The 15248-nt window shown below is 34.2% G+C and overlaps 1 protein-coding gene across 2 annotated transcripts in view; it reads left to right on the forward strand.

Annotated features, from left to right (window-relative positions):
• LOC143038928 (alpha-1-inhibitor 3-like) overlaps positions 1-15248 on the forward strand; it is a 194659-nt gene that overhangs the window by 136199 nt on the left and 43212 nt on the right. For both annotated transcript variants that reach the window (XM_076208694.1, XM_076208693.1), the window contains exon 17: positions 9197-9285. In XM_076208694.1, the coding sequence (XP_076064809.1) occupies positions 9197-9285 (89 nt within the window). The remainder of the gene's footprint in view (positions 1-9196; positions 9286-15248) is intronic.

A 15248-nucleotide genomic window follows, 5' to 3' on the forward strand; every position in this document is an offset into this window, starting at 1 on the left:
TGTGGACTCCTCATAGCTGTCATTAGAAAATATTCTGTTACATTTGTTTAAGAATACTCATACATACAAATTGTAGGTGTATTACAAGATCGTTTCACTAAAAGAATGTGTAATGGACGTGTTAGGGATGGAAGAAGATTATCTGGAAGACTCCGGAAGAGATAGGAAGACAACATAAAGAGTGATCTATAGAATGTGGGTAGTAAATTTGGAAGACTGAAGGAACATTGCACAAGACAGTGAAAGAAGGCGACAATTTATGACACCGGTTAGGATTTTACAAGAGGATTTAGGACTGGAGTAAATTAGTGAAAATGTAAGAAGCATGACCAGATCTAACGTCTAGCATCACTGACTGCCTGTAAGGTTACCTCAGCATCTGACTTCCTAGATATCAGTTGTAATTCACCTATTAATGTATATAGTATCATCGCCTCATTAGGTGTTGGAAAACCTTTTCACCAATGTAAATGTTGACTATACCATTAATTTCCTCTTGAATAGAACATGCCATTACCGAAACAAACCAAGGGCTTCATTTAAGTTGTGTACAAAGGAAGGTCCCTTTATCTGCCCCAATGGTCAAATGTACAAACAAATAGATGGTGTAGCAATGAGCAGCCACATCATGCTGTTTGCCAATTTTTATTTGGGAACCGTGGAAGATGAGATCTTAACTTAGAATTGTACCTGGGATGCAATTAGAGTATTTTATTTGAGCATAAATGAAAGGGTACATGTAATTCAATCTTTGTAATGGCCAGATTCTAATGTATATGCATTGATGACACCAATATGCTAGGAAGATGTGTGAGTGAATTCCAAGATCTTAAGAATCGCTGCATAGATACCATGAGGCTCAATCTTATACACAAAGAAGCCAACAATGGACCCCACTCTTTCCATGACGTTCTTGTCACTAGGCAAGAAACAGGCTTCCTAGCGAATATTTACAAAAAGCCAGTAAATGCCAGGCTCTGCTCAAATGGAAAAAGTAAGTGCTCTTCTTGCTATTTGTACTCTGCAATTGGCACCTACATCAGGAGAGCACTCTCCCACTGCGCATCATGGTCCACAGCACTGTCCATATCATATAAGCACTCTGTACTGGGGTAGCCAATGAAACCAAATCAACAATGCAAAATACTGTATTAATCACAATGTGATAAGACACTACAAAAACAAGCATGCAGTCGCTTTGTAAGCAGAACCAAGACTGACTCCAACACCAAGCCACGTCAACAAGCTCAGACTTGGCGGGTAAAACATATACGCTTAATTGAACACTTGGTTTTCACAATAATGTATTAAATATATATAAATAAAGAAACAATATTGCAAATATGTATGTACAATGCACAAGCAATATTATGTCACCATTACAACTTTCTGTAATACCAAATCACACACCCAGCTCCTGATGACCGTCGCTTCACCTTGAAGGTGGAACCAAACACTCCCAAAATATTGGCTACCATCGAAAAATTGTTTGGCAATATTTATAAACAAAAAAAGAAAGATTTATATGTATACGTACAAGTATATGTATATGCATATGTACATATTTATATGTGTATATGTGCATATGTACTGTATATGTAGAAGTATATGTATATGTACAGGTGTATGTACTATATGTATATCACACAGAGAACCCACATTTGTATTGAAAGAAAAACTTGAAAGAATGCTAACTTCTATATTTCGGCTGCCTACTGCAGCCCTCTTCAGGAAAATACAAGACAGGCGAAGCGGTTAGAGAAATATATAGTGCTCTTTCACCAGGGGGAGATATAAAAGGAACTTGGACAGCCTACGTGACAAGCCAGCTAACCTGGACCAGGGGTCAGTCTCAGGGGTCAGGAGGAAGATAATTATCGACAAGGTGACTCACCGCTAAACATGAAATAATGTCCGGAGACCAACGAAAGGAAATATAATTCATTTCTCTAACCATTTTGCTTGTCCTATAGTCTCCTAAGTACAGTTAGCAGCCGAAAAATAGAAATTAGCATTCTCATAAGTTTTTCTTTCGCTCTGGTTGGGGGTTCTTTGTGTGAAGTACAGACATGCTACTATATCTCTCGTGAATGTATGTATAGGCATATATATATATATATATATATATATATATATATATATATATATATATATATATATATATATATATATATATATATATATATACAAAGTGGCAGCGAAGTTCGGACTCCGGAGTTATCCAAGAATTTCGAGGATCACAATGAGAAGGAAGTACCTGTGTTGTATTTATAGGGAAGGGGAAAGATCGTGGTGTAGTAGGGAGGAGATGAAAAAGGAGAAGGGGAGGGATTACTTAGGAAAATAGAAGGAAATGAGGAAGGGGAAGATTGGGTCCAGGAAAACAAACGGAGACCGGATGATAATGAAGACGAAAGGATTAGCAAAAATGTAAAGATTAGAAATATAGATAAGAGCAGTGCAATGGAAGGTGAAGATAACTATTTCCATGGATTTAATAAGGAGAAACTAAAAGAAATGAATGAAAATTGGGAAGCTAAGTTTAACCAAATGAAGTTAATTACTCAAGGAGTTGATAAACTGGGAGAATTAAAGAAGGCGAATCAAAACCAAACTAAAGAAATGGTAGAATTAAAAAGACAGTTAAGAGAAATAAAGGAAGAGAATGAGGAATTAAAGAGGAGTAATGAAGAGAATAAAGAGTCCATAGCAAAAGAGGTAAATGGTTGGAAGAAAGTACAAGAGAACAATAAAATTGAATTTAGAGGTACAGTATAGTGAAACAGCAGATGAAAGAACAAACTGAAGACACATTTATTAAAGTGATGAGGGAGAATGAGAATATAGTAAGAGACTTAGCAGATAAAAAGAAATGTATAATTATATTAGGGATAGAAGAGAAGTATAATCTAAATAGAACCACATAAATAAAGGAGGAAAAGGAAAAGTAAACAATATATTAGAAGTAGTTCAAGAAGATGAACCAGTAATAGGGAAATAAATAGTAGAAATGTATAGCCTCGGGAAATACAATACAGATAAGACCAGACCAATTAAGATCAAATTCAGGTCACAAACGACAGCAGAGAATATCTTTGCAAAAAAAGGTAAACTAATAATACTAGGTATAGAAATGAGGAACAACCACCGAGACTGGACTTAGTAATCCCATCAGAACCCGAAATAGTGGACATGATTGAATAAAAGACACTAATAAGTAAAAGTGACCACATATTGGTCAAATTGGAACTAATTGAGGAAAATTACATGGAAAAAATGAACAATGCAGATAGGGAAGATGGATGTATGGAAAAATAAATTTTGATCAAACAAGAGAATTCTTTCAAAAAGCAGATTGGGAAAGAATACACAAGGAGGAAACAACAGGAGAAGAGAAATGAAATATTTGACAAAAATTTATAAAGGAGTGGAAAAGTATGTTCCAAGACAAAACCAAGAAAAAGAGTATGTAAAGTGATGGTACAACAAAAGATGTAGGGAGTTGAAAGACAAAAGGGACAAAGCTTGGATAAAATGGAAAAAAAGACAAAAGACCAGAAAATGGAAAATATGTACTAGTTATAGAAATGAATATGTACAAGTGTGCAGAGAAGAAAAGAGAAAGTATGAAAAAGGTGTCATAGAAAAATGTAAAGATCAACCAAAACTATTTTACAGATTTTTAAACAATAAACTGAAAAACAAACAAGAATTAGAGAAACTATGGCAAGGAGGAGTTGAATACACAGAGGAAATAAAAATGGCAGAAATTATGAACAAGCCTTTTAAATTGGTGTTTATGAGGGAGATCATACAACCCAGAGATATAAAATAGGAGGAGAAAGTCTCCCCTATGAAAGAGATAGAAGTGACAAAGAATGAAATAATGAATCACTTAAGTAATCTTGATGTCAGAAAATCGCATGGACCAGATGAAATAGCAACCTGGATTTTGAGAGAATGCAGGAATAAACTAACAGAAAAAATACATATTCTAATAAGCAGTTCATTGAAAGAAGGAAAAGTTCCAAAAAATTGGAAAAGAGCAAATATAGTACCAATATATAAAGGCAGAAACAAGGAAGACCCCACTAACTATAGACCAGTCTCTCTTACAAGTACGATAGCTAGAATTTGTGAATCATCAAAACTAGATGGGTAAGGCATCTGGAAAAAATAATGTCCTAAATCCAAGGCAATTTGGATTTAGACAAGGATGATCGTGCGTCACAAACTTAATGTGTTTTTATTCAAGGCTAATAGATGTAATACAAGAAAGAGATGGATGGGCTGATTGTGCATTTCTAGACCTGAAAAAAGCTTTTGATAACGTGCCACATGAAAAATTGCTAACGAAATTAGAAACTGTAGGAGGAATACAGGGCAAACTTGCATGAAAGAAAAATGAAAGTGGTGATAAGAGACAGTCTAATTGGGATGAACTGATTAGTGGAGTTTCACAAGGAACAGTTCTGGCCCCAATAATGTTTGCTCTATATATTAATGATATGGATGAAGGAATTGAAAGTTATATGAGCTTCTTTGCAGATGATGCAAAATTGTTGAAAAAAGTGAACACTGTAGAAGATAGTGAGTTGCTACAGAGTGATCTCAATAAAGTATGGGAATGGAGTAGGAAGTGGGAGATGGAATTCAATATTAAGAAGTGTAGTATAATGGAATTTGGAAGAAGCAAAAAAAGAATAGTGGGATCATATAAAATGGGAGAAGAAGAAATAAAAAAAGTAGAAAATGAGAAGGACCTGAGAGTCATTATTAAACAAAAATTTTGGAGAAACTTACAATTTAATAAGAACAATCAAAGTGGCATTTACATACCTGGATGAAGAAATGGTGAAGAAAATATTGGTATAGAACAAAAAAAAAAAAAAACTTGAAAGAATACAAAAAGCAATTACAAAATTGGCACCAACACTCTCAGAACTATCTTATGAAGAGAGACTAGCAAAACTTGAGCTACAGACATTAGAGCATAGAAGAGAGGAGACTTGATAACTATAGAATCATGAAAGGCATAGAAACTATTGATAGAGAGGATCTAATAAAATGGAATAGTAGAGATACAAGAGGACATAGAAAATCAAGAGAGAGCTAAAAAAGAACAGCTTTCCCCACAGGGTAATAGATGTTTGGAACAAGTTAGATGAGAAAGTGGTGCGTGCAAAATTAATACACGAATTTAAAAGCAGTCTAGATAAAATGAAATATGAAGACGGGACACTATGAGCATAGCTCCCCTTCCCGTAAAATACAACTAGGTAAATACATATATATATATATATATATATATATATATATATGCAGTATATATATATATATATATGTATATAATATATACATATATATATATGTATATATATATATATATGCAGTATATATATATATACATATATATATATATAATATATACATATATATATACATATATATATATAATATATATATATACAGTATATATATATATATGTATATGTATATATATGTATACATATATATATATATACATATATATATATAGACATATATATATATACATTATATATATATATATAATATATATATATATAATATGTATATATAAATATAGACATATATATGTATATATATATGTAAATATAGACATATACATACATATATATATATGTATATATATATAAATATAGACATACACATACATATATATATATATGTATGTTTCATATATTATATATATATATATATATATATATATATATATGAAGATCTGGAGTCTGGGATCCATTTTGTAAGGGGAGAAGCGTAAACATCAATGAAATAATGCAACGAAATAAAATGTAATAAAATAAAATAAAATGTCACTTGTGCACTTTCAATTGTTGCACAAGTGGCATTTTATTTGATTTGATTACATTTTATGTCATTGCATTTTATTGTATTGTATTTTATTTTTTATTATATTGCATTAATTCTTTGTAAATTAAATGTATGCACAATTGTGTATGTAAGGTGGTCCAGTCGTCCGGTACTCGGAGCAACGGGAAGAGGAAGGGGGGACCCGGACAGCTTCGGTAGTGCGGAATACCTCTCCCAATTCCAACCACGGACAGTATAATAGCTCATTTGAACACTGTACATTTTCACACCCCTGAAGACGGTCCTAGGACTAGGACCGAAACGTCGGGCATTAAACTTCCCACTTTGAGTCTGGTGTTTACGCTTCCCCCCTTACAATATATATATATATATATATATATACATATATATATATGTATGTATGTATATATATACATTATACATATATGTATATACACTCACTATCCGAGTTACGACCTAGATCGGTTCCAACCAACCGGTCGTAAGTCGAAACGGTCGTAACTCGGACCGTATACATTCGAGGTGTATACTCAAGGACATATGATGCAGAGCGTAAATCCAGCTCAAATGTTTCGTTTGTGGCCTCATTGTAGAACATTCTCAGTGTATGCAAAATATCCAATACTCTTTGATTGTTATACTAAATAATAAATTAATAATAATAAATTAATAGGATAGGGTAAAGAAAGAAAATATATTACACAGGATTCTTATTAGAGACCGAAAATACAAATTAACACAAAGATACAAAATATAAAAAATAGAAAATATGCATGTAAAAAACAAAAAATTAAAATCCACTTTTTGGTTGCACGTCATCTACACTTTCTTCGTGCGTACGGTCGAGGGAAAGATCAGGCAGTAGGTCTGTCGTGGCACCATGGGGGTTCTGTTGGTATCCGCTGGTCGAGGCATAATTAATCAAAAGAGGTTGAAGTAATAAAGGCTTAATAACATTTAAAATAATTCCCTCAAATGTCCATGAAAACAAGTACAAGATTCGCTTCTATGCACTGGGCTCAATCGTCGCCTCCCATGCGAAAACGTTTGGTCTCTCTTCGTAAGAAAAGAACGATAATCATAGCATAACGTTATTTCATCAAATAAATATTTTATGCATGGAATAGTACAGTGAGATATATTGTCTTGTTGAATATAAGATATTATACTTCAGAACTCCAGGAATATCATAGACTTGGGTTAAAGCTATTTGTATCCATGTTCGTACCCTACAGCTTTCGACTTTCGACCAATAGAGAACTCGAACCAGAATAAAAAGTACGAATGCAGGTCTACTGTAAACCGACTCTCTGTCTTGACTTTCGGGGAAGCGTGTATCACCGATCGGGCAAAACTGCCCTTTATGACCATTCCTACCTGCCCTGATTATATTATCGGTGGGAACTGGGAATCGAAATACGGTATAATATCAGTTCCAGTAAAATTATGGTATATGATAGACATCGTATGGTAGATGGTAGATACACACTAAATTATGGTAGAAATACCATAATTATGGCAGACAGCGCAACCTTGGTGAGATGCTGTGCTGTGCTGCCGTAACTGTCGTACGGGATGCTGGACGCCACGTGCAAACGTACAATAAACCAGTAAACTCATAATACCTGTAGGTCGTAACTCGGATAGTGAGTGTATATATATATATATATTGTAACAAACCCCCCCCCCCCAGAGACTGGAGATTTGTCACCCGATTTCAATTCATAGGTCCGTTGCATTTAAGAGACGTGACGGTAATGTTTCGAGCTTCGCCCCGCTCACACTCGCCACCTCGTCCCGTGGTGAGTTCTCAAGGCGACGAAAACGCAAAGTAGACTTATATCCTCTATTTACACAGAGCCACTACAAAAGAATACTGGGCTGTAGGAGGCACCTCGGGTCACTTGCCAACCCTCGAAAGGCTACTTGAAGCTTCGCTACAGCTTACAAACGCAATAATAATCCGAGCGAGAACCACGACGCCTTCTCCCGTCACCTGTGCTGCTCGTCTCTCTCCTCCCCGGGATAGCGTGCCCACGCAGTCTCGCCAAGCACGCCTCGACCAATCACAGTCGCTGCTCGACGTCACGTGCTTCCAGGTGGCGTCCACCTTTGGCGCCAAGGATCACGACGAAAGCGTCATCTCCGATGTCACGATGTCGACAGGATGCAATAGGGGCCGCTTTCGTAACAATATATATATATATATATATATATATATATATATATATATATATGTATATGTATATACATATATATGTATATATATATATATATGTATATATATATATTTGAGAAATTCGCTAGTGGACAGCGACATCAATCAGATAATCTCTTTTGGCAGTAGCACACAGGATTCGTGTGTGCGGTTTGGGAGTTTACTTCCAAGCGCATCGGGTTCGAATCCCGTGCGCTACTGCCAAAAGAGATTATCTGATATACATTTATATAAAAATATATGTATATATACAAGTATATATATATGTATGTATATATATATACATATATATATATGTATATGTATATATATATAAGGGGGGGAAAATATATATATGTATATATATATAAGGGGGAAAAAGCCTTGATATATGTATGTATATGTGTATATATATATATATATATATATATATATATATATATCTATATATATTTACCTAGTTGTACTTAGTTGTATTTTACGGGAAGGGGAGCTATGCTCGTGGTGTCCCGTCTTCATATCTCATTTTATCTAAACTATTTTTAAATTCATGTATTGTTTTTGCACACACCACTTTCTCATCTAACTTGTTCCAACTGTCTATTACTGTGTGTGTGTATATGTATATATATATATATATATATGTATATATATATATAATATATATATATATATATATATATATATATGTATGCATACATGCAAACATCTGTATATACAAGTGATTTAAAAAGGGAGAGCTTATTGACATATCTTTTATCGATGATGATGCTAAATGCAGATTAATGTATAAATGAATAATAAATAAATATGTGAATGAGTATGTAAACAAACAAATAATTCGGTTGATAAGGAGTTGCAACATAATGAATGAGGTTTTGTCTTTTTGAAAGTGTAGCTTACATATCTGTCTTATTAGTGTTAAGCTATTTGTTCTTGTAGTTTCCATTCAATGTAAAATATTTTTACTTTATCATTTCATAAATAACTTAACCCAAAGTCCCCCTTTTTAATACAAGCACATATGCACAGGGAGATACACATATGAATTTTTTTCAATTCATATGTAAATGCACTCAGATACATGGACAAATCTGAAAATCTAACTTTGAATTCTTTTGGCAGATGAAAGAGAGTGGACAAGGTATACATTTGAACCATCCTATTTCTACAGTTATATCTCTGACTACGTGGATACTTTGAAAATATTTGATGTAAGTACAGATAAAATAGATGCAACACAAGTTTTGTTCCACACAGAGTCTGGTGTATACATATGTACTGTATATAGTTTGCTGTATGTACAGGTATTCACATATTTATGCCTGTATGAGCACTTGTGTGTATTTACTTAATTGTAGTATTCAGGAAAGGAGCAAAACTCATTGGGTTCTGTCTCCTATTCTGTAATTTTTAACATACCTAGGCTCAAATTCATGTACAGTTTTTTAGATTTATATTTTTTATTTCCAATTATCATATTTAGATTTGAACTCATGTATTGTTTGAGCTTGGGATATATCACCTTCTAAGCTATTCCACATATTCATGCATCTACATGGAGCAGGCATTTTTTCACAACCTTTAGACATGTATTCTTTCTTAATTTACTCCATGACCTCCTAAAGCCCTCTCATCGCTAATTAGGAGATCTCTTCTGTCAATGTAATTTATCCCCTTTAATGACCTGCATATTGTAATCCTATCACCCCTTTCTCTTCGATCCCTCAAAGTTAACAGACCCAGTAATTTTAGTTTTTCCTCATATGATTTATCTGCCAGGCTGGTGACCAGTTTGGTTGCTGCCTTTTGTATTCTCTCAATCTTGCTTATATCCTTCACTCTGTGTGGGGATCATACTTCAGACACATATTCCAGTCTTGGATGTATCATGGTTTTAATGATTCCCATCATCCTTTCATTCATATAGTGGACCGCCACTTTAATCTTCTGCAGCAGTCCATATCTCTCCCATAATCCTGCTGTTATGTCTGTCAGGTGACAGGTTGTCTTTTATCAACACTCTCAAATCTTTCTCCTCTTTTGTTTTTGTAATGGGCGTAGTCCCCAAGAGATAGTTTAAGGATGGCCTTTTGCTGCTATTTCCCATTTCCAGTACAGTACTTTGCATTTCTTGACATTTAACTTTATTTCTCATTCTTGGCTCCATGCAAAAATAGTGTCTACATCTTTTTACAATAGTCTACCATCTTCCACTTCGAGTTATCTGCAAACCTGTTTGCATAGCTTTTTGTTCTTTCCGTCATGCCACTGACATGGGCAAGAATTTTTTTTTACCTTCTTTCTGTTTTTACTATATACTGTATTTCGTTTTGTGTGGTGACCATATTACCGCTGCATACACTAGTTTAAGGCAGAAACAGACTTTCAATTATTTTTTAGTCATATTCTCATCCATATCATAGAATATCACTCATATGTTTACTAGCAAACTGTATGTCCCTCCCCTCTGGTTTTTCTTCTTTAAGTAGTTAGTTATCTCTTCTTCAATACCATTGTATCACTCTCTGATAAAACTGTCCATTCTTGTCCATTTTTTTAAGCTTCTTCCAGTTTCTTTACTTTCTCTCCTTCCATTCTTGTTTCCTTTCGTATTCACACTGCTCATTTATGCTAACTAGTTTCCATGATCTATTGAAGACCTTGATGGATGCTCGCTTGTACAAATTTCCCTGGCCTAAATGTTCTTATTTCCAGAGCTGGGAACGTTCCTCGGTGCATTCCGCTTTAGTATGGCCACAGTTAGCACTCCCAAACTATTAAAGCAATGTAGGTGCCGGTATAGTTTATGGCCTACCATTTGGATGCGGCCTACGAAATTTTTCTTTGGTATAGTAAGTGGTCTATCGAACTTTTATTTCGGTATGAACCTGTTTAGCTTGAATCATTTTGGAGTGCTAACCACAGCCAAACTAAAGCAAAACGCACCCTAGAACACATCTATGAAGGCACAAAGGAATACGCACAAAGGAATGCGCCCAGCTCAGCTTATTTCTCCACATATATCTTCCACATTGTCCATAACCATCTGAATACTTTATTTTGCTTTTGGTCTTCCTTTTTTCCATACTAGTAAATATTCCTCTTTTCTTTCAACCACGACAATACATTCATGCTTGTTTATTACCTCTCTTAGCAATATTTCTCTCCGATTACCTTTATCTCCTTTTACACACCCTCTCTTTTTCTTTCTTTGTTCCCATTAACTTTTTAAAATGGGCATTTTCCTCCTTTGTATCTATATTTGACCTTTATACTCTCCTAAGATCTCTGTAATATTGTTTTTGCTTTCTTTAGCCTGTTAAGTGTTTTTTCACATTGTCCTTTGCATTATCTGTCTTTACCTTTAACTTTTCATAACCTCCTCTCAGTTCATCAATCTCATTATTCTGGTTTTCTTTTAACTTATTCAAATAAACTAATTGGCATCCTTAGTGTACTATTATCATCCCCTGTTGATTGTTCATCAAACGTTTTCATAGTTTTTTGTCCTTATGGCTTCCATTATAATCAGCAGCTAATTATGGTGAATGTTCTTGATCTTGGCAGGTCTCTATTACCTACGAGTATATTACTTTGCATTTATCCTAGTTGTATTTTACAGGAAGGGGAGCTATGGTCGTGGTGTCCCGTCGTCATGTCTCATTTTATCTAGACTGTTTTTAAATTCATGAATTGTTTTTGCACACATCACTTTTTTGTCCAACTTGTTCCAGATGTCTATTACTCTGTGGGGAAAGCTGTTCTTTTTCAGGTCTCTTCTATAACTGTCTTTCTTGATTTTCTTACTGTGTCCTCTTGTATTTCTACTATTCCATTTTATTAGATCCTCTCTATCAATAGTTTCTATGCCTTTCATGATTCTATAAATAGTTATCAAGTCTCCTCTCTCTCTTCTTTGCTCTAATGTCTGTAGCTCAAGTTTTGCTAGTCTCTCTTCATATAATAGTTCTGAGTGTTGGTGCCAATTTTGTAAATGCTCTTTGTATTCTTTCAAGTTTTGTTATATATGTATATTTTTTTTGTACTTGGTGACCACGTCGTTGCTGCATATTCCAATCTTGGTCTTATCAAAGTGACTAGTATTTTCTTCACCATTTCTTCATCCAGGTATGTAAATGCCACTTTGATTGATCTTGTTAAATTATAAGTTTCTCCAAATTTTTGTTTATATGTTTCTCAGGTGACATATTATTCATAATAATGACTCCCAGGTCCTTCTCATTTTCTACTTTTTTATTTCTACTAATTTATATGATCCCACAATTTTTTTTTTGCTTCTTCCAAATTCCATTATACTACACTTCTTAATACTGAATTCCATCTCCCTCATCCTACTCTATTCCCATACTTTATTGAGATCACTCTGTAGCGACTCACAATCTTCTTCAGTGTTCACTTTTTTCAACAATTTTGCATCATCTGCAAAGAAGCTCATATAACTTACAGTTCCTTTATCCATATCATTAATATATATAGCAAACATTATTGGGGCCAGAACTGTTCCTTGTGGAACACCACTTATCACTTCATCGCAATTAGAGTGTTTGTCTTTTATCACTACTGTCATTTTTCTTTCATGCAAGAAGTCTTCCATTCCACTTCAGTAGTTTGTCCTGTATTCCTCCTGCAGTTTCTAATTTCTTAAGCAACTTATGTGGCACCTTATCAAAAGCTTTTTTCAGGTCTAGAAATACACAATCAGCCCATCCATCTCTTTCTTGTATTACATCTATTAGCCTTGAATAGAAACACATTAAGTTTGTGATGCATGATCGTCCTTGTCTGAATCCAAATTCCTTGGATTTAGTACGTTGTTTTTTTCTTCCAAATGCCTTACCCATCTAATTTTGATAATTCTTTCACAAATTTTAGCTATCGTACTTGTTAGAGAGACCAGTCCATAGTTAGTAAGATCTTCCTTGTTTCCTCCTTTATATATTGGTACTATATTTGCTCTTTTCCAATCTTCTGGAACTTTTCCTTCTTTCAATGAACTGTTTATTAGGCAATGTATTTTGTCTGTTAGTTCATTCCTGCATTCTTTCAAAATCCAATTTGCTATTTCATCTGGTCCATGCAATTTTCTGACATCGAGATTACTCAAGTGTTTCATTATTTCATTCTTTGATACTTCTATCTCTTTCATAGGGGGGGAGTTTCTCCTCCCATTCTGTATCTCTAGGTTGCATGGTCTCCCTTGTAAACACCTATTTAAAATGGTTGTTCATAATTTCTGCCATTTCTATTTCCTTTGTGTATTCAACTCCTCCTTGTCGTAGTTTCTCTAATTCTTGTTTGTTTTTCAGTTTGTTGTTTACATATCTGTAAAATAGTTTTGGTTGATCTTTACATTTTTCTATGACACCTTTTTCATACCTTCTCTTTTCTTCTCTGCACACTTGTACATATTCATTTCTATAACTAGTATATATTTTCCATTTTTCAGGTCTTTTCTCTTTTTCCATTATATCCAAGCTTTATCTCTTTTGTCTTTTAATTCCCTACATCTTTTGTTGTACCAACACTTTACATATTCTTTTTCTTCCTTTTCTTTTGCGATATACTTTTCCACTCCTTTCTAAATTGTTGTCAAAATATTACATTTCTCTTCTAGTGTTATTTCCTCCTTGTGAATCCTTTCCCAGTCTGCTTTTTGAAAGAATTCTCTCATTTGATCAAAATTTGTTTTTTCATACGTCAATCTTCCCTTTCTATATTGTTAATTTTTTCATGTATTTTTCCTCATTTGGTTTCAGTTCAACCAATATGGGGTCACTTTTACTTATTGGTGTCTTATATTAAATTTTGTCCACTATTTCAGGTTCTGATGTGCTTATTAGGTCCAGTCTTGATGGTTCTTCCTCATTGTGTTATTGTATGTTCTATGATCATATCAAGTAGTACATTTCCTCATAGGTTGTCTCCACCCTTCACTGTCATCTTTTCCCAGCAGATTTCTTTACAATTAAAGTCACCCATTATAACTATTCCTCCTCCATCTTCCATTATTTTATTTAGTGTTATCCTTGTGTCTTCGAACATACTTTTGTGTTCTTTCTCTTCCCATGAAGCCATTTTAGGAGGCACATAATTTACTACAAACTTCCTGCTCTTCCCATCCCTGTCCTTCACTTTCATCATAATCATCTCTACTCTATTCCTTCCATATGTGACATTCCTCATATTCATATCCTTCTTAGTCAGGAACATAACTCCACCCCTTTGTTTTACCTCTCTGTTTCTAATCCAATAATCATATGCACCATGTCCTAGACTGTTGGGTGGTACTGGACCTTTCAATTTTGTCTCTACAATTCCCATTATGTACGGTTCTTTTTCCTTCAGATAATCATTCAGTTCGTTCAAGCCTGTTATGAAGCCATCTATATCTATGTAAGACACTTTTAATTATCTGCTACTTCCATTGTGTTTTCCGTTTTCATTCTGTTTTCCTCTGCTATGAATAATTTCCTCACTTGCATATCCACTACTCTCCAATAGAATTTCTCTTTTTCTGACTGTTCTTTTCTCGTTTTTCTCCTTAGCTTCTAGTCTCTTTTCTCATCCTTTCTTTCCTCGTTATTCATTTCTCTTTTTATCCATACCTTTTTATATTGCTGTCTGCTAGTTTCCCTGTTTTTGCTAAGATATTCTCTGCTGTCGTGTGTGACTTGAATTTAACCTTAATTGGTCTGGTCTTATTTGAATTGTATTTTCCAAGCCTATACATTTCTTCTATTTGTTTCCCTACTTCTGGTCCATCTTCTTGAACTACTAATGTATTATTTACTTTTTCCTTTTCCTCCTTTATTTTTGTAGTCCTATTTAGATTATACTTCTCTTCCATCCCTAATATAATTATACATTTCTTTTTGATCTGCTAAGTCTCCTACTATATTCTCCTTCTCCCTCATCACTTTAATAACTGTGTCTTCAATTTGTTCTTTCATCTGCTGTTCCATTATACCTCTAAATTAAATTTTATTGTGCTCTTGTACTTTTTTCAACCACTTACCTCTTTTGCTATGGGCTCTTTATTCTCTTTATTACTCCTCTTCAATTCCTCATTCTCTTCCTCTACTTCTCATTCATTTCTTTTAGTTTCTCCTCTAAATTTACTAGTCAGGGGAGGTTGTCATATCCTCCCTCATTA

The sequence above is a fragment of the Oratosquilla oratoria genome, chromosome 25 (assembly GCF_046742065.1).
Source record: "Oratosquilla oratoria isolate Oo_2021 chromosome 25, ASM4674206v1, whole genome shotgun sequence".
Lineage (NCBI taxonomy): Eukaryota > Metazoa > Arthropoda > Malacostraca > Stomatopoda > Squillidae > Oratosquilla > Oratosquilla oratoria.